The sequence below is a fragment of the Loxodonta africana genome, chromosome 18, assembly GCF_030014295.1.
Source record: "Loxodonta africana isolate mLoxAfr1 chromosome 18, mLoxAfr1.hap2, whole genome shotgun sequence".
NCBI lineage: Eukaryota > Metazoa > Chordata > Mammalia > Proboscidea > Elephantidae > Loxodonta > Loxodonta africana.
The window spans coordinates 27,957,003-27,983,651 of NC_087359.1; the positions used below are offsets into that span (position 1 = coordinate 27,957,003).

Sequence of the window (26,649 nt, forward strand, 5' to 3'; positions counted from 1 at the left end):
CCATTGCTGTCGAGTCGATTCTGGCTCGTAGCGACCCTATAGGACAGAGCAGAATTGCCCCGTGTGGTTTCCAAGGAGCAGCTGGTGAATTCAAACTGCAGACCTTTTGGTTAGCAGCCAAGATCTTAACCACAATCAGGGCTCCTTATGGCCTTACCACCAGGAAGGAAATGGATATCTTTTCATGGCTCTAGTTGGAGCCGGATTGGGTCACAAGCCTGCCCATGGGTCAAGTAAAGGTGGCTCAATGGGTAGTGGTTTTAGGTATCTATGACTGCACAACAAGCTACCGAATAACTCAGTGGTTTAAAACAATAGCCATGTCTTATGAGTCTGAGTTAACTGGGCTCATCTGGCAGGTTCTGTTCCATAAAGTGTTGGCTGAGGTCATGGGGGGCTTGATTGAGCTGGCACATTCAAGGTGGCTCACTCACATGGCTTTCACCTAGGACTGGCTGTCAGTTGGCTGCTCAGCTGGGGCTATGGATTAGAACACCTTGAATCTTTTTTGTGTGTGTGTGCTTTAAGTGAAAGTTTACAATTAAAGTCAATTTCTCATACAAAAACTTATACACACATTGTTATGTGACCCTAGTTGCTCTCCCCATAATGTGACAGCACAATTCTCCTTTCCACTCTATTTCCCGTGTCCATTCAACCAGCTCCTGTCCCCCTCTGCCCTCTCATCTCTTCTCCGGACAGGAGCTGTGCACTTAGTCTCATGTGTCTACCTCAGCTAAAAAGCACACTCCTCACCAGTGTCATTTTCTGTCTTATCTAGTCTAATCTTTGTCTGAAGAGTTGGCTTCAGGAATGGTTTTAGTTTTGAGCTAACAGAGAGTCCGGGGGCCATGTCCTCTGGAGTCCCTCCAGTCTCAGTCAGACCATTAAGTCTGGTCTTTTTACTAGAATTTGAGTTCTGCACCCCAGTTTTCTCCTGCTCCATCAGGGATTCCCGGTTGTGTTCCCTGTCGTGGCGGTCACTCGTGGTAGCCAGACACCACCTAAGAACACCTTGGATGTGGCCACGTGTGACTCAAGCGTCTCACAACATGATAGCTAGATTCCTAGAGGGAGCATTCTCAGAGGAAGGAAAGACCTGGGCTGAGCAGTCCCAGAATGTCATTCTGGTCAAAGTCAATCACAGGGCCAGCTCAAATTCCAGGGGAGAGGGGCAAATAAGCTCCGCATGTGCATAGGAGAGGGGAAGAATTGTTGGCGGCCATTTTTTGGAAACCATAGAGTAACGTGATTGGTCCAGCCTGGGTAAGTGCCCACACCACCCATCGTATCTGTCTCTCATCTGAGGCTGATCCTAATTTCTGTTCACTTGTTCACCTCTATGGTCCCAGCATGAGAAGTGCATCTTGAACACGGTAGGAGTTTAGTATACGTTTGATGGACTGTTGTTGAATTCCTCCTTCTGAATCTTCTTATTTGAATAGCTGCTTTAGTTACATGCCTCCTATTCTATCTTGGCAAGGTCTCTCATATCTATCTGGTCCCCTCCTTCCCTTTTTTGCTCTAGATAAATCCTAAAATAATCCTTGCCACCAGTCTCCTGAACAGTCTGGCAAATGCCTGTCTCTTTCCTAACTCTCCCTCTAAAGCACAATTCCACTCATATCTCACTGTGTTGACTACTAAAGAAAGCCCTATTCCCCCATTCTGACTTCAGGTCCCCACTACTGGCCCATCCTACCTGCCTTCCCAGCCTCAAGTGCCATTGTTCCACTGATGAGTCACCTTGGGCTTCCATGAAGCCACACAGTGCTTTCCTTTCTCCAGGCCTTTCTTCAGGTCCTCCTGTCCCCCTGGACTATTCTTTCCCCTGTTGAATCTATCAAAAGACTCAGTAAAGATATCACTTCTTCCATGAAGCCCTCTCGGCTTTATCCTATCCCACCTCCCTCGTTCCACCAGAACGCACTCTTTCTTAACCACCATAGTTCTGCTTCTGTGAGTTTATTCCCACCTTCTTGTACTTTTCACAGCCTGCCATGTACCTTGGTTGCACATCTCATTACCTTTTACTGACTTGCAAACTCTTTGATATTCCTTCAGCTCACCAATCCTTTGAACTCAGAAGTCTTCAATGATATTTGTTGAAAGAATGAACAAATGGTAATCGTCTGTGTAGAAGTAAAAAATGCAGTCATTTGTAAAATAAGGCTGACTAAATTATGGCTAAAGTCTCTTTCTGCTCTAAAATTTGGTTATGTCTATGAATGAGCTCTCCTCTGGAAAAATGAGAGAGAGAGAATCTCTGAGGTCTACATATTAAGCTTCAAGACCCACACTAAGTTTGGGAGGTGGAAACAGAGCAGAGAGACAGGAGGAATGCTAGAAAACGATAATATCCAAGGAGGAAAAAGTTCAAGAAAGAATTTTTAATGGTACTTGAATTGAATAGAAGTCCAGGAGAACAAGGATGGAGCATGGCCACTGGGATTTTACAAGAGGGGGAATGTTTATGAGCTGCTTAAGAGAAGTTTCAGGACAGTTCTGTGGAGATAAGCCAGACCCCAGGGGATTAGGAGGGACTGCTTGGCAAGGAAGCCGAGGCACTTTGAGAGGACAGCAGTTTTCATTTTGGTGCTGCATTAGCCCTTTCAGAATATTAATATTCTATAAAAGGAGCCCTCTGATGGCGCAATGGGTAAGCGCTCAGCTGCTAACTAAAAGGTGAGCAGTTCAAACCCACCCAGAGTCTCTGTGGGAGAAATACCTGGCGATCTGCTTCCATAAAGATTATAGCCAAGAAACCCTTTGGGGCAGTTCTATTCCATCACATGGGGTCGCTATGAGTCAGAATCAACTCAACAGCATCCAACAACGACATAAATTGGTGACACTGTGGACACTTCACCATTGTGGCATGCAGACTTGGCACAGATGGGTATGGTATACAATAACGTATTGGCAAGCAAACAAATGCTGAACTATACCATGGGGTAGAGATCCTGGGGGGAGCTCCCTATCCCTGATGGGTGCTCTACTTCTTAAATTCTTCCGTACAACCCCAAGATGAGATCAGTTGTCTTCACATGTTATTTGAGGCAATACCCTCATATTTCTAAAAACTTCTGGTTGTTATTAGCATTCCAGTGGAATGCCAGTCTGGGCTACTACATTGTTGTCATTAGAAGCAGTTGCTTTGGCCCCCATGGCGACCCGTATACAACTGAACAAAATACTACCCAGTCCTGCATCATCCCATGATTGGTTGCTGCTTGGACTGTTGTGATCCATAGGGTTTTCATTGATTGATTTTCAGAAGCAGATTGTCAGGACTTTCTTCCGTCTCAGTCTAGAAGCTCTGCTGAAACCTGTTCAGAATTATAGCAACACTGAAGTTGCACTAACAGATGAGTGGTGGCTGTACTTTGAGGTGTCTTGATAGAAAATTGAACCTCAGTCTCCCACATGGAAGGCAAGAATTCTACCACTGAGCCACCACTGCCCCCAACTATGTTTACAGATCACATGCTGGTACCCTGTCATGATGCTGTGGGTAAAAAACCTGTTACCCGTTGCTGTCGAGTTGATTCCGACTCATTGCGACCCTATAGGACAGAGTAGAGCTGCCTCCATAGAGTTCCCAAGGAACACCTCATGGATTCGAACTTCCAACCTTTTGGTTACCAGCCATAGCACTTAACCACTATGCCACCAGGGTTTCCGATGCTGTGGGTAGGGACAAGAATAACAACCAGCTAATGGTGGAACACGTTATAGTGTCTCAGGTTGACTAGACAAGCTGTGACGTTAAGTAGACAGCTGGCTTCTAATCCAGGTTCTATCTCTTCCTAGCTATGTGTTACCTTCCAGGCTGCTAGCCTTTCCAAATGTCAGTGTCCCATCTGTAAAATCAGTCTAATAACACGCACCTCATTGAAACTGTCATGCAGATAACATGGGATGGTCCTATAAAGCCTGTATGTGCACATTGCCAAACCATAGTAAACACTCAATAAATATTAACTGTGGTACTGAGGAAGATTCGCTTTCGCAATACAAGAAAGCACGTAGGGAGTGGGATTCTGGGAAAAAGAGAAGTCCTTCAGAATGACTGTCACAGTTGTTTCAAATCCAGTCATCCTACAACAGGAAGAGCCAAAGTTCTATTTGCCTAAGACTCAAACCGCTCACAGCGGCGGCAGGTTTTTGTTTTTAGTTCCCTTAAATATTAGGACCTGAAGGAGATAGACATTTAGCTTGCTATCTGAGACTCTTGCTTCTTCATTTCGTGCATTCTAACAACACCACATGTGCTGTAAATTCAAGTCTGTTTGGAAGTGGTAGCAGCAGCAGATCACTAAAAAAGACAAACTTACTCCGATAAAGACAGTTTCTTTGAGGTGTTACTGCAGCTTTCAACCATGAGTTCCCTTTCTGGTTTTACCAGATTTTCCTTTCAAGTCTCCTTCTTCAAAGGGAGCTACCCTCCCACCAAATAGCTATCTGCAAACCAACTTCACGATCATTTTTAAAGTAAATTTTAAGGGGCTTAAACAAAGAAGGGGCACAAACGCCTTTGAAGACTGGGTAATAATTTCTTCCACTAGAGGGCGACATTTGCTAAAACAAACAAAAGGGAGTCATGGCCACAGGGATTAACACAGGATGTAGTGAGTGAGAGGGGCCCTGGTTCTCCAACTTGGCTGCCCTGAGTCTCTGGCGGAAACTGTAAAAAGGGCAAGTTTGTGAGCTCCACTCCTGGAGATCCTGAGTCAGTGGAGGAAGGGGGCATTGAAAGGTGTGGGAACTCCGTTTTTCAAAAGCTCTCCAACCTTAGCAACCACTAGAGAAGTGAAAATAAGATTTTTTTTTTTTAACCTACTTTCTCCCACCCCCTAGACATATCCAGATCCTACTAACGTATTTGTTGAATCTGATTTTTTTTTTTACCTTGGCAAGAAAAGAAGAGGGTTTATCTTTACACTAAGACCATGACCTTTGGCCTTGTTTAAAGGATGCTATTTAATGGGACTTGGGACTTCCAGAAAGTTCCTTTAACTGCCCAATTTCATGTCTTTTACGGGAGCAAGTCTATTTCAAAGGCATCCTACAGAGTATTTCCTTTTCTGTTTGTGTTTATCAGTGATGCCAGCTTCTGCTTTATCATAAGCAAAAAGCTGTTTAAAGTAGTACTTGAGTGTGGAGCAAGATTAAGGCAACAGCGCCATAGATCAAACCAGTCTGAGATTGCCAGTTGTGTGATGTTTTGAAAAGGGTGAACTGGTGAGACTTAAGAACGGCCTAACTGGGGCATAAGAAGTCCCGAGACCGTGGAACAGCGGATTAAGGCCTGGTGATTGGCCCAACACCTGGCCCAGGCTCTGTGAAACAGATTTTTTTTTTCTTTCCAGGATCTTTAAAACCAATTTTATGAGTTAGATTGAGGTAACCATTCCCCTTTGTGTTTCATCTGAGGTGTTCCCAAGGGTCACAGTGACATTTTGAATTATAAAAGGGCTGTCAGAGCTCCAGCACAGAAAGTTCCCCTCCTAGACTTATTGTTTGAGAGAACAAACAAACTGGAGAAAGGATGTAAAAGTGGTGCTTTTCAGTCAAGCTTCTCTTTTAATGCAAACCCTGTTGTTGGCTTGCAAGCCGGACAGGTAATAATTAAAGAGCTCCTCCCAGTTTTGTTGCTGTCGGCTCCTCCCTGGACACTTGTCCACACCGCTTGGGAGTGATGGGGCCTTGTTCCACATATCACTCTCCCAATCCCAAATCTCTCTGTTTAGTCATGCAGGCAACCCTATGCAAAATGTGTTCATCGCTTTCACAGTTGCCAAAATTCATCTCTCTCCTTTTTTAAAAAATAATATTTTATTGTGTTCTTGGTGAAGGTTTACACAGCAGTTTAGGTTCCCATTCAACAATTTTTACACAAGTTGCTCAGTGACATTGGTTACATTCTTCACAATGTGTGAACATTCTCATTATCTCCTTTCTGGTTGTTCAGTTTTCATTAATCTAGTCTTCCTGCCCCCTTACATTCTCATCTTTGTTTTAAAGTAATATCTGACCTTTTGGTCTCCTATAGGTGATTTTTTAAAGGAGCATGTACTTATGGGTCATATTCATTGTTTTTTAGTGTGTTTGTTATTTAGCCACAAGGTGACCTCAAGGGTTAGTTTCAGTTTGAGGTTTGAAGAGTATCTCAGGGCAATAGTCTTGGGGAGTCCTCCAGTCTCAACCAGTCCAATAAATCTGTTTTTTTTTTTTTAGGAGTTTAAGGTTCCATTCCACATTTTTCTCCCATTCTATTAGGGTCAATTTATTGTAGTCGTATCACTCTTTAACTGGTATGTTGGCTTCTCCACCTTTGCTAGTGTTTAGTCCCTTAACTGAGATGAAGGTATAGGGGATTGGGAATGGACTCTCTGTTTATGGGATTTTGGCTTACTGTGAGGAGTTCCAGGATGGTGCAAATGGTTCACACGCTTGGCTGCCAGCTGGAAGGTTGGAGGTTTGAGTCCACCCAGAAGAAAAGCCTGGTGATCTACTTCAAAAAAATCAGCCATTGAAAACCCTGTGGAGCACAGTTCTACTTTGACAAACATGGAATCGATTCGATGGCAGCTCGTCCTGCTTTCAGCTTACTATGAGCATTTGTCTGTTATGCGGGGATGGGGTTGATCCACAGTGCACATAGATCAGCCATCTGGTCAGTTCCCCACTACTTCTTTGCTGTTTTCCAATCCCTGAAAAACCTTAGACTGTCATATGAACAAATCAGGAAAAATTAGACAAGTTGGGATCCCCCATTTCTTTTTCTCCCAGTATGGTATGTTAAATGCCTTTCTTTGCTCTCCAAATCTTAGTTTATTCTCTCTTGATACAAACACTGTGACCTCCCTCCCCGTTCCAGTTCAGGGGAGGGCAGCATGAGACCCAGTGACCAAACAGCTTCCAGGCTCTTAGTTCAGATTAATAGCCCATAATCCTCAAGTAGACCTCATACAAGTCCTCAACGCACCCCGCTCCTTCCAGTGAGTTGTGACACATGTCATCGTAAGTTTTACAAGGTCTCATCTACAAATAACAAGGTCCCACATAAACACACGGTACACAAGTAGCCGAAACCAATTTCCTTCTTTGTTTACAGTTTTTGGTGAATGACTTGGCCGTGGTTTATTCCAAAGGGAACTGATGGCTGTTGGACATAATGTGAGGGAAATTCCTGGGGGCAAAAGTTGGGAAGAGAGGCCTTCGGTCTAGACGAGGCACAGCTGGAGGACCCCAGAGTGCTGAACTCGTGTTTGCTGGAACCCCCTGCCAGCTGCTGAACCTCTTGCTCCGGAGGTCGCCTCAGTAAATGTTACCGATGGTGGGAAGATGAAGCGCGGAGAGGTGTCTCGGGGCACCCGGGACCAGCCTTCTCTTGGTTCTCGCTTCTGATCGAGTGTGACGCAGCGGGTCCCTTGGCAGGATTAGTCGGGGTTGCCTGAGAGCGGGCGCGCCCGCGTGGCAGGACTGCTGGCCTCCTGCTGCCTCCAGACAAGCTCCTTGTCTTGACTGCCCAGCGTTCTGAGAGCCGGGATGCGGGGACCCGGACTTCTCCAGCAGCAGCGGCCGCCGGACACGGTCCAGCCGGAGGTCCACAATGCAGGGCTAAAGGCCAGGCCCGCCCTCGTCCCCACCCCCAGCTCCGCCTCCGAGCCGGCCCCGGGCCCCGGGCCTGGACTAGATCCGCCCCGGCCCCGCCCCGGTCATGATGGCCCCGCCCCGGTCATGACGGCCCCGCCCCCGTCCCGGCTCCCTCCCGGCTCCGCCTTTGAGCCTGCCCGGCCCCTGGCCCCGCCCCCACCATAGCCCCGCCCCGCCCCGCCCCCGGGCCCGCCCCGACCGGAAGAAGCGCGGGCACCCGGCGCTTATAGGGCCGGGAATGGGGGTGCCGCCGCCACCTAGTCAGCCCTGCGTCCGCTGAGCCCGGGCCGCCGCCGCGCTGTCGTCGCGGCGCCCCCGCCCGGTCCTCCGCCCGCTTGCCCGTCCGCACCGCCCCCGCCGCCGGCCAGCCGGGCCCGGAGCCAGGGCCGAGTCCGCGCCATGCCGGCCCGGCTGCTGCGGCTGCTGCTGGCGCTGCTGCTGCCCGCCCCTGAGGTGAGTGACCGGGAGCGTGGGGTGGGGGACAGCTGTGGCCGGGCCGGGTCGTGGCCGGGGGAGGGTCGCGCCGGTCGCTGGGGCAGGAGCCCCAGCCGAGAGCGCGCCAGCGGCGGTCCGGAGCCCCGTGCGCCCCGCCGACACTCCAGCGGGCGCAGAGGCGGCGCGGGCGGGGAGCGCCTCCCTGGCCGAAGCCGCGGCCGCCACCGAGGGCCTCCTGGGCGAGCGAGGCTGTCACGGACGGAGGCTCCCGCGCAGTCTCGTGGCGCGCTGTGGGGCACCTCGGTGCTTCCAGAAGGCCCGGGGCACTTGGGAGGCCATCCCACCTGTCCGACCCTCCCCACAGGTGGGATCCGGCTCTCCCGGGGGGTGGCCGCAGAAGGACGTAAAGGGACCTGTAATCGAGGGGAAGGGAATGACTCGCGTTTGCAGTCCTTGTTTGAACTTTAAAAAATGCGAAAACTTTGGAAAACGAATGCAACAAGGAGTAAGCATTTTTACCCAGAGGCTTGATTCTTCTTACCTGCTTTTAAAGGTGTTTTGGTATTCGGAGACAGGAGGCTTCCTTTTGTGTACCAAGGCTTCGTTAAGCAACTTATAAACTGTGGGAATCTGACTCTTTTTTAAGACCCCATACGGGTCAGAGGTGAAGCTGCTGCAGCACTTTAAATGAGAGACCCTTTTTCCTCAGGTGAGAGGATTGTGAGGCTGTGAGGAACGTCTTTCCATCCTTTTTATGGAGAAGAGCGGTAGCGCCTGGCTTACATTTATTTTTTACATTTGCTTAGCTCTTCATGGCCTTCTCTCAGGCTGTGGGATTTGGGCACTGTGTTTGAGAGGACATTTTGTGGGCAGACTGAGTTTTTTTTTTTTTTCCTGGTTGAGAGAACCTAAATTAGTGAGTTTTTTTTATTTTTAAGTATTGTCCAGGATGTGAGTAGGGCACGTTTGCACAGGTTCTGTGTAACAGCCTCCACTGTGTACTGTTGAATATGGTATCTATATCATGAGCTAGACGTCCAGGTGGAGAGCTGACATGTGTGTACCTGAGTGCCACAGCAGAAACTCTTCGGAGGTTATGCATTTTAAGCAAATAATAATCTGTGCTCTTGAAAGAACAAGAATTTTAAACAATTGAAGTAATAAATAAGGCCATCTTTTCCAAATTCAGATTTGTTCAAGTAAAATCTGTACATACTTTTTTATGATACAACTTGTGTAAGTTTTTCTTCTAATAAAAAAAAATCCACTTTCACAACTAGAGTCAGGCTTTGAACTCCACCTTGGATTGGTTAATAAGTGCAGTCTGGCACCTGTTCACAAATATTGGTATAAACAAAATGACCAAACGTGTTGGTGGAAATTGATCGTATCATATCTTTCCAGCCTAGGCATATATGGTTTCCTTTCCGTATCTTTCCATTTGCTATACTTCCACTGTACTCTAGTGTTTTAGTTTTTGTATAACTTATGCTAAAGAGCCAAAAATAATTATTTAGCTTTAGTTGGGACTATAATTTCAGTTCATGTAAATATTTCCAAATTGTATTGAGAAACCCAAACTTCTCAGAGTTCATGGTAGGATATTCCAGATCCTTGTCAAAAGGTTATGTTTTAGTGCAAGTGCTTTTAGGGGAAAGGTCAGAATTTCACTCCCAGTAAAAATCTTGACCACCCCCCCCAAGCATAATGGGAATTGTTATTTTAAAATTCTAAGTGAAACTCACAGCAAAAGTTTGCTGTTAAACTAGGCAGCAGTGATGTGCAGAGTGCATGGGTGATAAAATTAGCCAAACCAGAGTTCTAATTAGTTACTTGTTGGCTATGCCCTCAGACAGGTTATTGGACTTCTTAGAGACTGTTTTCTGATATGAGACAGGGGGACAGCTGACAAGCATGATGGTGCTTGCACATAATAGAGATACTAATTCCCTTTAACCTCCCCACCCCATTTGAGGCGCTTTTTACTCCAGGTCATCAGTTTTTGAATATTATACTGTGCCTCTGCAAGGAATTTTTTTTTAATGATATTTCTTGTTGATTGAAGAAGTAACTTTGGTCAATAAAAAATACCATTAAAAAAATGGCACATCGGAGGCAATACTGTGATTCCCGCCCCCCCCCCCAGTGATGTATGTCTAATTGAGCTAGACATTAATTCATTACCGGCTGAGACGCTGGGCTGCCAGATCCAAAACGCAGTAATGTCCGTGTTGTTGCACTTGAGGCTGACTTGTGTTAATCTGGAATATACTTATTTAGTCAGTGAGATTTTCTCCTTTTAGACCTGTATCTTGTCCCTAGTGTTGGTTTGTGCTATGTCATTACTGTCACGTAGTCCTTATTTTATGGTTATCAGAGATCTGTTCACATGGGGCAAAAGACTTCTTTTCATTTATAGTATATAAAATTGCTTTTATTCAGCAAGTGTTTTTGTTTTGGGGGGAGGTGAAAAAAAAAAAGTGAGAACTGGGGCTCATGTGTGTAACAGAAAACCAAACCCATTGCCGTTGAGTTGATTCCAATTCCTAGCAATCCTGTAGGACAGAGTAGAACTGCCTCATAGGGTTTCCAAGGCTCTAAATCTTTATGGGAGCAGATCGAGAGGTCTTTTCTCTTAAAGAACTGCTGATGGATTAGAACCCCCAACCTTTCGGTTAACAGCCAAGTTAACCGCTTAACCACTATACTACCAGAAACAAACTCAAAATATCATCTGACAGATGAGTCTTAACTAGAAACGTTGTCCTTGTTTATCATTTATTCTGATAGTCATCACCTGTATGAATTATCCTACTAGGTGATATTAAGGCATTTATATTGAGGCCATGAGTAGAATGTTTCCTAAGCCCTTACTGTCAGGGCTGTGGATCATGAAGAAATTAGACTGTAGTTGCACACATGTGTATTTGTACTGCTTCATCAACTTGTTTGCCCACTTAGCTTTCTATAGAAGGGTAGCTTCTTCTCAGAGCACAGGAGAAAACGTACGTGAGATATTCCTTGAATATAAAACTAGTGAACTAAGTAAAAGTTGCTTCATGTGTGAATAGAATAGTACCACCCACATGGACTGGAAGAATATCAGTATCAGTAGATAACTATTTAATTTTCATTGGAAATATCTTTGGTTTTGGGATCCAAAGTAACCTTTAGGTCTAGTATTTCGTATGTTTTATAGTGACCAAATGTTCTCTCTAAAGAGATGATATAGGGGAGAAAAACCTAATGTATCATTTTAATGGATTCAGTTTTCATTATGCACAAATAACTTGGGGCTTGTAACCTAGCAATGTGATTAGAGTGTGATGCTGGCTTAAAAAATAGGGACAGTGAATCATAGTCCATGAATAATAAACATACCAGCTGGATATATTCCCCAGAAGCTGGGGGAGTTTTTCCATCTTTATCTTTACCTATATTCCATGTTTGGTTTCAGACTGCCCTGCCTCAGAGCAACACAGATACTTAAATGAGTGCAATAGACCAGATCCCGATTGGGAAAACTAGAACCTAAAAATATAATCATCATCATAAGGTCCTTGCTTACATTCCTTTTATCAAATTTAAGTTACCTTTAGACAGTCTGTACATCAGTTCTGATTATCTCATGATCGTTGTTCATGAACAGACACACACAGCAAATACGACAGTGTAAAAATGTGTGCTCTATCTTTTTGTTCAGCTTCTTTCACAGAATGTTCCCTGTAACCTGCTAGGAAATGTTCTGAGTATGTCATTGCATTTCCATGCAAAAAGCATTTGAGCCTTCTGTGCCTGGTCATGGGTTAGGGACTCAGGTCATAAGTCATTGAGTTTGGCATGGTAATAAGCCATCATTTGCTTAGCTATCACCTGCTGAGGTTGTTTTGTGTTGTTTCCATTTTTCCCGCTATTAAAAGGAAAGGTTTATGTTCTTAATCTTCAAATTTTTTGTGCGCGGTGCTATCTGTATGAGAACATGGGAAGATTTAAAACATTCCTCAAAGTAATCATATTCATTGCAGTAAAGTTAAAAAATATACATAAGCTTAAATTAAAAAAAAAACAACTCCTATAATCTCACTTCTCAAGCATTACCACTTGTGGTGTGGTGAATTACTTAATATGATCCTTCTAGCCATAGTCTTTGTAACTCCCACCATGTTACTGGGTGGGACTATGTAAATGAGGTGCTTGTGGCCCACCAAGGAGATTGGGTAGCTTGCTAATAATGTAAATAAAGTGCATGGCACCCTTGTGGGAGGGTGGGACCATGCAAATAAGGTGTATGGAACCCTAACGAGGGGATTGGTCAGTTTTGCCATCTGGCTGGGCTTAAAATGAGCCATCCGAGAAGTGAGAAGAGAGGATCTCACTACCAAAGAGGAGCCAAGAGTGAAGCGCATCCTTTGGACCTGTGATCCCTGCATTCCTGGAACCAGGAGACTGCGAGAGAGCTGTAACACCGAAGACGACAAGATGCGGTGACAGAGAAACTGCGGCAGCAGAGGCAGGAGACTGGCAGGGAACAGTGCGGTGAGCTTCCTGGCCCACAGGGTGAGAAAGCTGGGTGCCTTTGGGCAGGGGGTTTGCTGGCTGCGTAGGGTGCCTCAGGGTACTGGGTGGAGCTACATTTGCCAACCCATGAGTTAGAGCTGAGCGCTTTGGGGCTGAGGTTTACTGGCTGAGTGGGGTGCCTCTGGGCACTTACCAGCAGAGCTAAAAGAGCTTTGTAACACTTGCCCGAGCAGGGCACAGACCAGGCTGAGGGCCAGAGAGACCTGCCTGCAGGCACGGCTGAGAAGAGGCTGTCCTGATCAAAGGACTGCATCCTTAGTGTTCCTGAACCTGAATTGTAACCTGTTACTTCTTGAACAAACCCCATAACTGTGAGTATGGTCTTTGAGTTCTGTGTGGCCATTGTGATGAATTATCCAACCCAGCAGAGAAGTAGAGAGTGCTGGGGGAGGGATAGTTGGGGTCAGAATTGGTAGAAAATTCAGAGAGAAGACCTGGACTTATAGCAGTCAGCCTTGGGCTGCTGATGCTGACACTAATTCTCCTCCCCTTCGTGAAGTTAGACGAGGAGGTCAGAAGCCCTCACCAGCATGCCGTTTTTACACTGCCGTTAACATTTACAACAGCTTTATTGAGATATAACCACATACCGTACAATCCACCCACTTAAAGTTTACAAGTCAGTGGCTTTTAGTACATTCACAAAGTTGTGCAGCCCTCAACCACAATCTATTTTAGAACATTTTTATCATCCCAAAAAGAAACACTGAAGACCTTAAGAAGTATGCAAGAATAAGGGACTATTTTGGTAAATACTGTATCATACAATTTTGTAAGAACAATAATAACAAACAAAAAATATGTGTATGGTTACATAGGTAGATATGTATGCGTGTGTGTGTGTATGTATATGTATATATGTGTGTTTTTATATATAAAGATAGATATATGAAGGCACATGTTAATATACAGGTGTATCTGTAGGCATATGTATATACGTGTATATGTGTGCTGCATAAATATTCATATATATAATAAATCACATTGGGGGCACAGTTTTGGGTACTTTCTAGACATAACCAAACACCTCATGATGTTGGTTTACTGGGTTTAAAGGCTTGGGACCACAGTCTCATGGGACAGCTCGGTCTATTGACATAACATAGTTCATAAAATATTGTTCTACATCCTAGTAGGAGAATATATCAGAAGGATGTTTACCTGTGTTTCATTGACTCTGCAAAGGCATTTGATTGTGTAGATCATAACAAATTATGGATAACATTGCAAAGAATGGGAATTCCAGAACACTTAATCATGCTCATGAGGAACCTGTATATAGATCAAGAGGCAGTTGTTTGGATAGAACCAGGGGGTACCTAGTGGTTTAAAGTCAGGAAAGGTGTGTTTCAGGGCTGTATTCTTTCACCATACCTATTCAATCTGTATGCTAAGCAAATAATCCAAGAAGCTGGTCTATATGAAGAAGAACGGAGAAAGACTCATTATCAACCTGCTTTATGCAGATGATACAACCTTGCTTGCTGAAAGTGAAGAGGACTTAAAGTACTTACTGATGAAGATCAAAGTCTACAACCGTCAGTATGGATTACACCTCAACGTAAAACAAAAATCCTCAACTGGACCAATAAGCAACATCATGAAAAATGGAGAAAAGACTGAAGTTATCAAGGATTTCATTTTACTTGGATCCACAATCAACAGCCATGGAAGCAGCAGTCTAGAAATCAAAAGATGCATTGCATTGGTCAGATCTGCTGCAAAGAACCTCTTTAAAGTGTTGAAAAGCAAAGATGTCACCTTGAAGACTAAGGTCTGCCTGACCCAAGCCATGGTATTTTCAGTCACATCATACGCATGTGAAAGCTGGACAATGAATAAGACTGAAGAAGGATTGACGCCTTTGAATTGTGGTGTTGGCGAAGAATATTGAATATACCATGGACTGCCAAAAGAATGAAGAAATCTGTCTTGGAATACTCCTTAGAAGCAAGGATGGTGAGACTGCATCTTACATACTTTGGACATGTTATCGGAAGGGATCAGTCCCTGGAGAAGGACATCATGCTTGGTAAAGTACAGGGTCAGCGGAAAAGAGGAAGACCCTCAACAAGATGGATTGACACAGTGGCTGCAACAATGGGCTCAAGCATAACCATGCTTGTAAAGACGGCGCAGGATCAGGCAGTGTTTCATTTTGTTGTGCATAGGGTTCCTATGAGTTGAAACTGACTTGACGGCACCTAACAACAACAACATCCTAGTTTGGTGAGTAGTGTCTAGGGTCTTAGAAGCTTGCAAGTGGCCATCTAAGATGCAACTATTGGGCTCTACTCATCTGGAACAAAAGAGGATGAAGGAAACCAAAGACTCAAAGAAGAAACTAGTCGATAGAACTAATAGCCCATATGAACCACAGCCTCACCTAGCCTAAGACCAGAAGAACTAGATGGTGCATGGCTACCACTACTGACCATTCTGAACAGGGACATAATAGAAGGTCCTCGACAGAAAGGGAGAAAAATGTAGAACAAAATTAAAATTCCTAAAAAAAGGCTACTCTTACTGGACCAATAGAGACTAGAGGAACCCCCGAGACTATCAACCTAAAATACCTAAAATAACTTGGAACTGAAGCCACTCCTTGTGGTCACCTTTCATTCAAACAATAGATTGATTTATAAAGTAATATTACCAATGAATACTGTGCTTCCTTAAATAATCAACTATATGAGATCAAACGGTCAACATTTACCCTAAAAGAAAGATGAGCCAAATGGACACGAAAATAGAGAGTGGAGAGAAGGAGTGTGCCGTCTCATTAGGGGGAGAGCAACTAGGAGTGTATAGCAAGGTGTATGTAAATTTTTGTATGAGAGACTAACTTTATTTGTAAACTTTCACTTAAAGCACAATAAAAATTAAAAAAAAAAGATGAGATGCTAAGGAGAGACACGGAAACTAGATTAATGGAAGTAGAACAAAAAGAATGGAAATACTGAGAATGTTGACACATTGTGAAAAATGTAACCAATGTCATAGAACAAATTGTATAAAAATTGTTAAATGGGAACCTAATTTGCTATGTAAACTTTTACCTAAAACACAATTAAAAAAAAAAAAGAAGAGAAAGAAAGACAAGAAACACTGTACTTAATCCCCTCCGCCTTGTCCTTATTGTTAGGTGCTGTGGAGTTGGCTCTGACTCAGCGACCCTGTCTACTGCACAATGAAACACTGCCCAGTTCTGCACCATCCTTACAATCATTGCTATGCTTGAGCCCATCGTTGCAGCCACTGTACCAATCCATCTCATTAAGGGTCTTCCTCTCTTTTGTTGACCCTCTGCTTTACCAAGCATGATGTCCTACAGAGACTGATTCCTCCTGATGACGTGTCCAAAGCACATGAGATGAAGTCTTACCACCGTTGGTTCTAAGGAACATTATGGCAGTACTTCTTCCAGGACAGATTTGTTCATTCTTCTGGCAGTCCATGATATATTCAGTATTCTTAGCAAATACCGTAATTCAAAGGCATCAGTCTTTCTTTGGTCTTCTTTAGTTATTGTCCAGCTTTCACATGCATATGGGACAATTAAAAATACCATGGCTTGGGTCAGGCACACCTTAGTCCTCAAAGTGTGACATCTTTGCTTTTTAACACTTTAAAGAGGTCTTTTACCAGACTTAATGGTCTGACTGAGACTGGAGGAACCCCAGAGGTCATGGCTCCGGACTCTCTGTGAGCCCAAAACTGAAACCATCCCTGAAGCCAACTCTTCAGACAAAGATTAGACTAGACTCCAAGACATAAATGATACTGGTGAGGAGTATGTTTCTTAGCTCAGGTAGATACATGTGACTATGTGGGCAGCTCCTGTCTGGAGGCAAGATGAGAAGGCAGAGGGGGACAAGAGCTAGTTGAATGGACACGGGAAGTACAGGTTAGAGAGGTGGAGCGTGCTGTCTTATAGGGAGAGCAACTAGGGTCACACAACAATGTGTGTATAAGCTTTTGTATGAGAAACTGATTTGAATTAAAGCACAGTAAAAAAAAAAGAGAAAGAGAAATAAATAAAGAGGTCTTTTGTAGCAGATGTGCCTGGTGCAATACATCTTTTGATCTCTTGACTGCTGTTTCCATGGGCATTGATTGTGGATCCAAGTAAAATGAAATCCTTGACAACTTCAGTCTTTTCTCTGTCTATCATGATGTTGGTTATTGGTCCAGTTGTGAGGATTTTTGTTTTCTTTATGTTGAGGTGTAATCCATACTGAAGGCTGTGGTCTTTGATCTTTATCAGTAAATGCTTTCAGTTCTCACTTTCAGCAAGCAAAGTTGTGTCATCTGCGTATTGCAGGTTGTTAATAAGTCTTCCTCCAATCCTGATGCCCCATTCTTCTTCATATAGTCCAGCTTCTCGGATTATTTGCTCAGGATACAGATTGAAAAAGTATGGTGAAAGGATACAACCTTGCCACACACCTTCCCTGATTTTAGGCCACACAATATCCCCTTGTTCTGTTCAAATGACTGCCTCTTGGTCTATGTACAGGTTCCTCATGAGCACAATGAAGTGTTCTGGAATTCCCATTCTTTGCAATGTTATCCGTAATTTGTTATGATCCACACAGTCAAATGCATTTGCATAGTCAATAAAACACAGGTAAACATCTCCCTGGTATTCTCTGCTTTCAGGCAAGATCCATCTGACATCAGCAATGATATCCCTCAGGCTTAAATTTCTGGCAGTTCCCTGTTGATGTATTGTTGCAACCGTTTTTGAATTATCTTCAGCAAAATTTTAGTTGCCTTTGATTTTTTTTTTTTTTTTTTTTGTGATATTAATGGAAACCCTGGTGGCATAGTGGTTAAGTGCTTTGGCTGCTAACTAAAAGGTCCGCAGTTCAAATCTTCCAGGCGCTCCTTGGAAACTCTACGGGGCAGTTCCACTCTGTCCTATAGGGTCGCTATGAGTCGGAATTGACTTGGCGGCAGTGGGTTTGGTTTGGGTTTTTTTTGGTGATATTAATGATATTGTTTGATAATTTCTTCATTCTGTTGCATCACCTTTCTTTGGAATGGGCACAAATATGGATCTCTTCCAATAGGTTGGCCAGGTATCTGTCTTCCAGATTTCTTGGCAGAGATGAGTGAGCACCTCCAGCGCTGCCTCCTTTTCTTGCAGTATCTCAGTTGGTATTCCGTCAATTCCAGAAGCCTTGTTTTTTGCCAAACCAAAACCCAAACCCCTGTCGTGGAGTCGATTTTGACTCATAGTGACCCTATAGGACAGAGTAGAACTGCCCCATACAGTTTCCAAGGAGTGCCTAGTGCATTCAAACTGCCGACCGTTTGGTTAGCAGCCATAGCTTAACCACTATCCTACCAGGGTTTCCTGTTTTTTGCCAGGCACCACTAATCTACTTTCTTTTACTGTGAATTTGCCTGTTCTGTACATTTTATATACATAGAATCCTACAATATGATATCTTTTATGACTGGCTATTTTCACTTAACATAATGTTTTTAAGATTCACCCATACTGTAGCATGAACCAGTACTCAATTGCTTTTTATGGCTAAATAATATCCATTGTACGGATATACCACACTTTATTTGTCCATTCATCAGTTGCTGGACATTTAGGTTGTTTTCTGCCTTTGGCTGTTATGAATAATGCTACCATGAACATTCATGTACAAGCTTTTCTGTGAATATTTGCTTTCATTTCTCTTGAGCGTATACCTAGGAGTGAATTTGCTGGGTCATATGGTAATTCTATGTTTAACCTTTCGGGGAACCACTGGTCTGTTTTGCAAGGTGACAGCACCATTTTAAATTCCCATGAGCAATGTTGGAAGGTTCCAGTTTCTCGACATCCTTCCCAGCACTTGTTATTATCTGTCCTTTTAATTATAACTATCCTAGTAGGTATGAAGTGGTCTCTTCTTGTGGTTTTGATTTACATTTCCCTGATGGCTAAACTCTTAACATTTTGGTGTATATCTTTACATACTTTTTTTTTTTCCTGTGCACATATTTATATGGATAATATTTGCTTCCCCAAACTGAAACATTTCCTAGATCTTTCTGGGTCAATAATTTTAATTCTGCAACATTATTCTTATTGGCAGCATAGTACTTCTCTGAATGGATGTACTGTAATTGAACCATTCAACCATTTAGATATTCAGTCTTTTTTCTGTTTTCTTATAATTTTTATTGTGTTTTAAGTGAAAGTTTACAAATCAAGTCAGTCTCTCACACAAAAACTTATATACATCTTGCTACATACTCCCAATTACTCTCCCCCTAATGAGACAGCCCGCTCTCTCCCTCCACACTCTTTTCCTGTCCATTTCGCCAGCTTCTAACCCACTCTACCTTGTCATCTTCCCTCCAGGCAGGAGATGCCAACATGGTCTTAAGCGTCCACCTGATCCAAGAAGCCCACTCCTCACCAGCATCCCTCTCCAACCCATTGTCCAGTCCAATCCATGTGTGAAGAGTTGGCTTTGGGAATAGTTCCTGTCCTAGGCCAACAGAAGGTCTGGGGGCCATGAACACCGGGGTCCTTCTAGTCTCAGTCAGACCATTAAGTCTGGTCTGTTTTTGAGAATTTGGGGTCTGCATCCCACTGCTCTGCTGCTCCCTCAGGGGTTCTCTGTTGTGTTGCCTGTCAGGGCAGTCATCAGTTATAGCCAGGCACCATCTAGTTCTTCTGGTCTCAGGATGATGTAGTCTCTGGTTCATGTGGCCCTTTCTCTCTTGGGCTCGTGATTACCTTGTGTCCTTGGTGTTCTTCATTCTCCTTTGATCCCGGTGGGTTGAGACCAATTGATGCATCTTAGATGGGTGCTTGCTGACGTTTAAGACCCCAGACGCCACTCTTCAAAGTGGGATGCAGAATGTTTTGTTAATAGATTTTATTATGCCAATTGACTTAGATAACCCCTAAAACCATGGTCCCCAGACCCCTGCCCCTGCTATGCTGGCCTTCGAAGCATTCAGTTTATTCAAGAAACTTCTTTGCTTTTGGTTTAGTCCAGTTGTGCTGACCTCCCCTGTATTGTGTGCTGTCTTTCCCTTCATCTAAAGTTCTTATCTACCATCTAATTAATGAATACCCCTCTCTTACCCTCCCTCCCTCCTCCCGCTCGTAACCACAAAAGAATGTTTTCTGCTCAGTTTAAACTATTTCTCCAGTTATTATAATAGTGGTCTTAATACAGTATTTGCCCTTTTGCACCTGACTAATTTCACTCAGCATAATGCCTTCCAGGTTCCTCCACGTTATGAAATGTTTCACAGATTCCTCACTGATCTTTACTGATGCGTAGTATTCCGTTGTGTGAATATACCATAATTTATTTATCCATTCAGCGTTGATGGGCACCTTGGTTGCTTCCATCTTTTTACTATTGTAAACAGTGCTGCAATAAACATGGGTGTGCAGTATCTGTTCGTGTAAAGGCTCTTATTTCTCTAGGATATATTCCGAGGAGTGGGATTACTGGATCCTATGGTAGTTCTATTTCTAGCTTTTTAAGGAAGCGCCAAATCGATTTCCAAAGTGATTGTACCATTTTACATTCCTACCAGCAATGTAGAAGTGTTCCAGTCTCTCAACAGCCTCTCCAACATTTGATATTTTGTGTTTTTTGGATTAATGCCAGCCTTGTTGGAGTGAGATGAAATCTCATTGTAGTTTTGATTTGCATTTCTCTAATGGCTAATGATCGTGAGCATTTCCTCATGTATCTGTTAGCTACCTGAATGTCTTCTTTAGGGAACTGTCTATTCATATCTTTTGCCCATGTTTAAATTGGATTACTTCTCTTTTTGTAGTTGAGTTTTTGCAGTATTGTGTAGATTTTAGAGATGAGGAGCTGATCAGAAATGTCATAGCTAAAAACTTTTTCCCAGTCTGTAGGCAATCTTTTTACACTTTTGGTGAAGTCTTTGGATGAGCATAGGTGTTTGATTTTAGGAGCTCCCAGTTATCTAGTTTTTCTTCTGCATACTTAAGAATGTTTTGTATACTGTTTATGCCATGTATTTTAGGGCTCCTAACGTTGTCCCTATTTTTCTTCCATGATCTTTATCGTTTTAGATTTTGTATTTAGATCTCTGATCCATTTTGAGCTCTTTTTTGTGCATGGAGTGAAGCATCGTTCTTGTTTCATTTTTTTGCAGATGGATATCCAGTTATGCCAGCACCATTTGTTAAAAAGACTGTCTTTTCCACATTTAACTGCTTTGGGGCCTTTGTCAAATGTCAACTGCTCATAATGTGGATGGATTTATGTCTGGATTCTCAATTCTGTTCCATTGGTCTATATATCTGCTGTTGTACCAGTACCAGGCCGTTTTGACTACTGTGGCAGTATAATAGGTTCTAAAATCAGGTAGAGTAAGGCCTCCAACTTTGTTCTTCTTTTTCAGCAATGCCTTATTTATCCGGGGCCTCTTTCCTTTCCATATGAAGTTGGTGATTTATTTCTCCATCTCCTTAAAGAACGCCGTTGGGATTTGGATCGGAATTGCATTAAATGTATAGATCGTTTTTGGTAGAATAGACATTTTTATAATGTTAAGTCTTCCTATCCATGAGCAAGGTATGTTTTTCCACTTATGTAAGTCTCTTTTGATTTCTTGCAGAAGTGTACTGTAGTTTTCTTTGTATAAGTCTTTTACATCTCTGGTAAGATTTATTCCTAAGTATTTTATCTTCTTGGGGACTACTGTAAATGGCATTGATTTGGTGATTTCCTTTTCGATATTCTTATTGTTGGTGCAGAGGAATCCAACTGATTTTTGTATATTTATCTTGTATCCTGATACTCTGCTGAACTCTTCTATTAGTTTCAGTAGTTTTCTTGAGGATTCCTTACAGTTTTCTGTGTATAAGATAATGTCATCTGCAAATAGAGATACTTTTACTTCTTCCTTGCCAATCTGGATGCCCTTTATTTCTTTATCTAGCCTAGTTGCTCTGGCTAGGACCTCCAACACAATGTTGAATAAGAGCAGTGATAAAGGGTATCCTTGTCTGGTTCCTGATCTCATTGGGAATGCTTTCAGGCTCTCTCCGTTTAGGGTGATGTTGGTTGTTGGCTTTGTATAAATGCCCTTTGTTATGCTGAGGAATTTTCCTTCTATTCCTATTTTGCTGAGAGTTTTTATCATGAATGGGTGTTGAACTTTGTCAAATTCCTTTTCTGCATCAATTGATAAAATCATGTGATTCTTGTCTTTCGTTTCATTTATGTGGTGGATTACATTAATTGTTTTTCTAATGTTGATCCATCCCTGCATACCTGGTATGAATCCCACTTGGTCATGGTGAATTATTTTTTTGATATGTTGTTGAATTCTATTGGCTAGAATTTTGTTGAGGATTTTTGCATCCACGTTCATGAGGGATATAGGTCTATAATTTTCTTTTCTTGTGGTGTCTTTACCTGGTTTTGGTATCAGGAATATGGTGGCTTCATAGAATGAGCTTGGGAGTATTCAGTCCTTTTCTATGGTCTGAAATACCTTCAGTAGTAGTGGTGTTACCTCTTCTCTGAAAGTTTGGTAGAACTCTGCAGTGAAGCCGTCAGACCAGGGCTTTTTTTTTTGGTTGGGAGTTTTTTGATTACCTTTTCAATTTCTTCTTTTGTTATGCATCTATTTAGTTGTTCTGCCTCTGTTTGTGTTAGTTTAGGTAGGCAGTGTGTTTCTAGGAATTCATCCATTTCTTCTATGTTTTCAAATTTATTAGAGTATAATTTTTTTGTAGTAATCTGATATGATTCTTTTAATTTCAGTTGGGTCTGTTGTAATATTGCCCATCTCATTTCTTATTTCGTTTTTTTGCCTCCTCTCCTGTTTTTCTTTTGTCAGTTTGGCCAATGGTTTATCAATTTTGTTGATTTTTTTCAAAAAACCAGGTTTTGGTCTTGTTTATTCTTTCAATTCTTTTCCTGTTTTCTAATTCATTTAGTGCAGCTCTAATTTTTATTATTTGTTTTCTACTGGTGCCCGTGGGTTTCTTTTGTTGCTCTCTATTTGTTCAAGTTGTAGGGATGATTCTTTGATTTTGGCCCTTTCTTCTTTTTGTACGTGTGCATTTGTTGATATAAATTGGCCTCTGAGAACAGCTTTTGCTGTGTCCCAGAGGTTCTGATAGGAAGTGTTTTCATTCTCATTGGATTCTATGAATTTCTTTATTCCATCCTCAATGTCCTCTATAATCCAGTCTTATTTGAGCAGGGTATTTTTCAGTTTGATTTCTTTTCCCTGCTTTTCCTGTTATTGATTTCCACTTTTATGGCCTCGTGGTCAGAGAAGACGCTTTGTAATATTTCAATGTTTTGGATTCTGCTAAGGCTTGCTTTATGACCTAATATGTTGTCTATTCTAGAGAATGTTCCGTGTGCACTAGAAAAGAAAGTATACTTGGTTGCTGTTGGGTGGAATGTTCTTTATAGGTCTACGAGGTCAAGTTGGTTGATTGTGGCATTTAGATCTTCTGTGTCTTTATTGAGCTTCTTTCTGGATGTCCTGTCCTTCACCAAAAGTGGTGTGTTGAAGCCTCGTACTATTATTGTGGAACTGTCCATCTCACTTTTCAATACTGATAGAGTTTGTTTTATGTATCTTGCAGCCCTGTCATTGGGTATATAAATATTTAATATTGTTACATCTTCTTGGCGTATTGTCCCTTTAATCATTATATACTGTCCTTCCTTATCCTTTATGAGGGTTTTAACTTTAAAGTCTATTTTGTCAGAAATTAATATTGCCACTCCTGCTCTTTTTTGATTGTTGTTTGCTTGACATATTTTTTTCCATCCTTTGAGTTTTAGTTTGCTTGTGTCTCTAAGTCTAAGGTGTGTCTCTTGTAGGCAGCACATACGCAGATCTTGTATTTTAATCCATTTTTGCCACTCTCTGTCTCTTTGTTGGTGCATTTAGTCTATTTACATTCAGGGTAATTATGGATAGGTGTGAATTTAGTGCTATCATTTCAATGTCTTTTTTTGTGTGTTGTTGACAATTTCTTTTTCCCACTTAATTTTATGTGCTGAGTGGATTATATATTGTCCTTTCCTCATATTTGTTGTTGTTGATTTTGTTTTTGCTGAGTCTCTATTTTTTTCTTGTGTTTTATTTTGATAAGTAGGATAGTCAGTCTCCTTTGTGGTTACCTTATTATTTACCCCTATTTTTCTAAATTTAAACCTAACTTGTATTTCTTTGTATCGCCGTTATCTTCCTATCCATATGGGAGGTGTATGATTACATTTCTTAGTCCCTGTTTATTATTTTAATGTTGTCTTCTTTTATATAATAACATCACTGGTACCCTGTTTTGAGCTTTTTTTTTTTTTTATAGTCTTGCTTTGTTTTTTTGGATTTCCCTGTCTGGGTCGACTTCTGGTTGCACTGCCCAATGTTCTAGTTTTGGGTTGATACCTGATATTATTGATTTTCTAACCAAAGAAGTCCCTTTAGTATTTCTTATAGTTTTGGTTTGGTTTTTACAAATTCCCTCAACTTGTGTTTATCTGGAAATGTCTTAATTTCACCTTCATATTTCAGAGACAGTCTTGCTAGATATATGATTCTTGGGAAGCAGTTTTTTTCCTTCAATTTTTAAAATATGTCATCCCATTGCCTTCTTGCCTACATGGTTTCTGCCAAGTAGCCTGAGCTTATTCTTATTAGGTCTCCTTTGTAGGTGACTTTTCGTTTATCTCTCGCTGCTCTTATAATTGTCCCTTTATCTTTGGTTTTGGCAAGTTTGATTATAATATGTCTTGGTGACTTTCTTTTCAGATCTACCTTATATGGAGTTCGATGAGCATCTTGGATAGGTATCTTCTCATCTTTCACGATATCTGGGAAGTTTTCTGCCAACAAACCTTCAGCAATTTTCTCTGTATTTTCTGTTAGCCCTCCCTGTTCTGGTTCTCCAATCACTCGTAGGTTATTTCTTTTGATAGAGTCCCACATGATTCTTGAGGTTTCTTCATTTTTTAAAATTCTTTTATCTGATTTTTCTTCAGCTATATTAGTGCCAAGTGATTTATCTTCAAGTTCAGAAATTCTAACTTCTACTTGCTCAATTCTACTCCTCTGACTTTCTGTGGAGTTGTCTACTTCTGTAATTTTATTGTTAATCTTCTGAATTTCTGATTCCTGTTTGTGGATTTTTCCAGCTTATTAAACTTTTCATTATGTTCCTGAATAATCTTTCTAATTTCTTCAATTGCTGTATCTGTGTGTTCCTTGGCTTGTTATGTGTATTGCCTCATTTCGTTCCCGATGTCTTGAAGGGTTCTGTATATTAAACTTTTGTATTCTGGCTCTGGTAATTCCCGGAATGTACTTTCATCTAGAAGATCCCTGGATTCTTTGTTTTGAGAGCCTGTTGAGGTGATCATGGTCTGTTTCTTTATGTGACTTGATATTGACTGTTGTCTCTGAGCCATCTATATAAGTTATTGTATTAGTTTATGCTTGCTTACTATGTCATAGCTTCTTGCTTTGTTTTGTTTTTGGTATACCTCTGTGGGTTGCTTGAGTGAGTTAGCTTGATTATGTTCGCCTTTGGAGCTCTGACGTCCTGTCCCCAGCTGGGTAGAGCTGTTATCAGGTATATCAGTCTAGGAGTCCATTCAGTTTTCTTGTATGACTTCAGCTCAGGTTTCCAGGTAGCTGTGATCATCATGTGTGTTACAGGCTCTGTCCTACAGTCTTAGAGGGGCAGAGGTGATTGGCATATATACCGGTATCAGATTGCAGCAGGGGGTCACGCTCTGAAGAAGCCAGAGGGCTGAGAACCAACCCCCGAGTGTCTCTGAGGAAAACGCGTCCCTGTTCCCTAGAGTGTGCAGGTGGGTGGGTTCTGCAGATGACCATGGGCACCCAGAGTTTTTGGTTATAAGGACTGGGAGGAACCAGTTATCTTTGGACCCCTGTCACGGTTGGCTAGGTGACCTGAGTGGAGCTACCAGTCCTTAGGTCCCTGATGTGGGTAGGTGAGGACCTTGTTTAACAGGCAAAGCAATGTCAAACATCAAACACCCACCTCTCCACTGCACAGCTGAAATGGTTGGAGTCTGCCAACAAGGGCCTATTCTCCTGAAATAGGCCCACACAGGTCCATGCAGAGGGTAAAGTTGCTCAAAGTCCACGGACAGTTTATGCCTGGACTGGAGCCACTTCTGTCCTGAGCTCCCCCGGTTAGTGGAGCTAGCAAATTATCTTTTCCCCCAGTTGCAAATTTTTTCCTTCCCCAAGGCCGGGAGGATGCCTCTAGGTGCTCAACAGGGCCTATGTCAGGCCCAGGGAATTCAGCCGCTGAACCCGGCTTGGGGGTAGGGGCGGCACGGTAAAATATACGTAAGTACTTAGCTTTTGCCGAGAGCACCGTTCTTCTCAGGTTCCGGAGGTGTGAGTAGGCTGTGTGGCTGGCTGCTTCTCCCTGAGGAAACTGCTGCCGAGTGCTAGTACCAGCCAGCCACCACTGCCGCCCCGTGGCCTCCGCTACTCCAGGAATGGTACCTGAGGGCTCCACGTAATTCAGGTCCGGCAACTCCTCTCTGCTTCTGAATGGTCTCTTCCTCCCCTTGCCCCTCAGTTCGTTTTCTAAGCTTGCCTTTGAAGCTCCGGGCTCCCAGCTTGTCACAGATATACTCATTTCACTTGGTTTTTCGGGTCTTTGTTGTAAAGAGGCCTCGCCGGAAGCCTCTGTCTATTCCACTGTCTTGGCTCTGCCCTAGTCTTGAGTCTGTTTTTAATTGTCACTAGTGTAAACAAATGTTTGGTAGAAGTTGAACGTCAGCAAAAATGAGGGAAACCCTCCATGAGATGGATCAACACTGGCTGCAGTAATGGGCCCAAATATACCAACAATTGTGAGGATGGTACAGGACACAGTAATGTTTTTTTCTGTTATGCGTAAGGTCGTCATGAGTCCAAGCTGACTTGGAAGGCAACTTACAACAACTA

The 26,649-nt window shown here is 42.7% G+C and overlaps 1 protein-coding gene and 1 long non-coding RNA gene across 3 annotated transcripts in view; both read left to right on the forward strand.

Moving 5' to 3' along the window:
• The first annotated feature begins 7,945 nt into the window (after positions 1-7,945).
• Positions 7,946-26,649, forward strand: part of ERN1 (endoplasmic reticulum to nucleus signaling 1) — a 105,306-nt gene continuing 86,602 nt past the window's right edge. For both annotated transcript variants that reach the window (XM_010597028.3, XM_023556996.2), the window contains exon 1: positions 7,946-8,115. In XM_010597028.3, coding sequence (XP_010595330.1) covers positions 8,062-8,115 — 54 coding nt within the window. In that variant the 5' untranslated portion in view covers positions 7,946-8,061. The remainder of the gene's footprint in view (positions 8,116-26,649) is intronic.
• On the forward strand, positions 8,126-19,552 carry LOC135228081 (uncharacterized). Its single transcript, XR_010318324.1, has 2 exons — positions 8,126-12,986; positions 15,821-19,552. It is a non-coding gene; the product is annotated as an uncharacterized LOC135228081 (long non-coding RNA).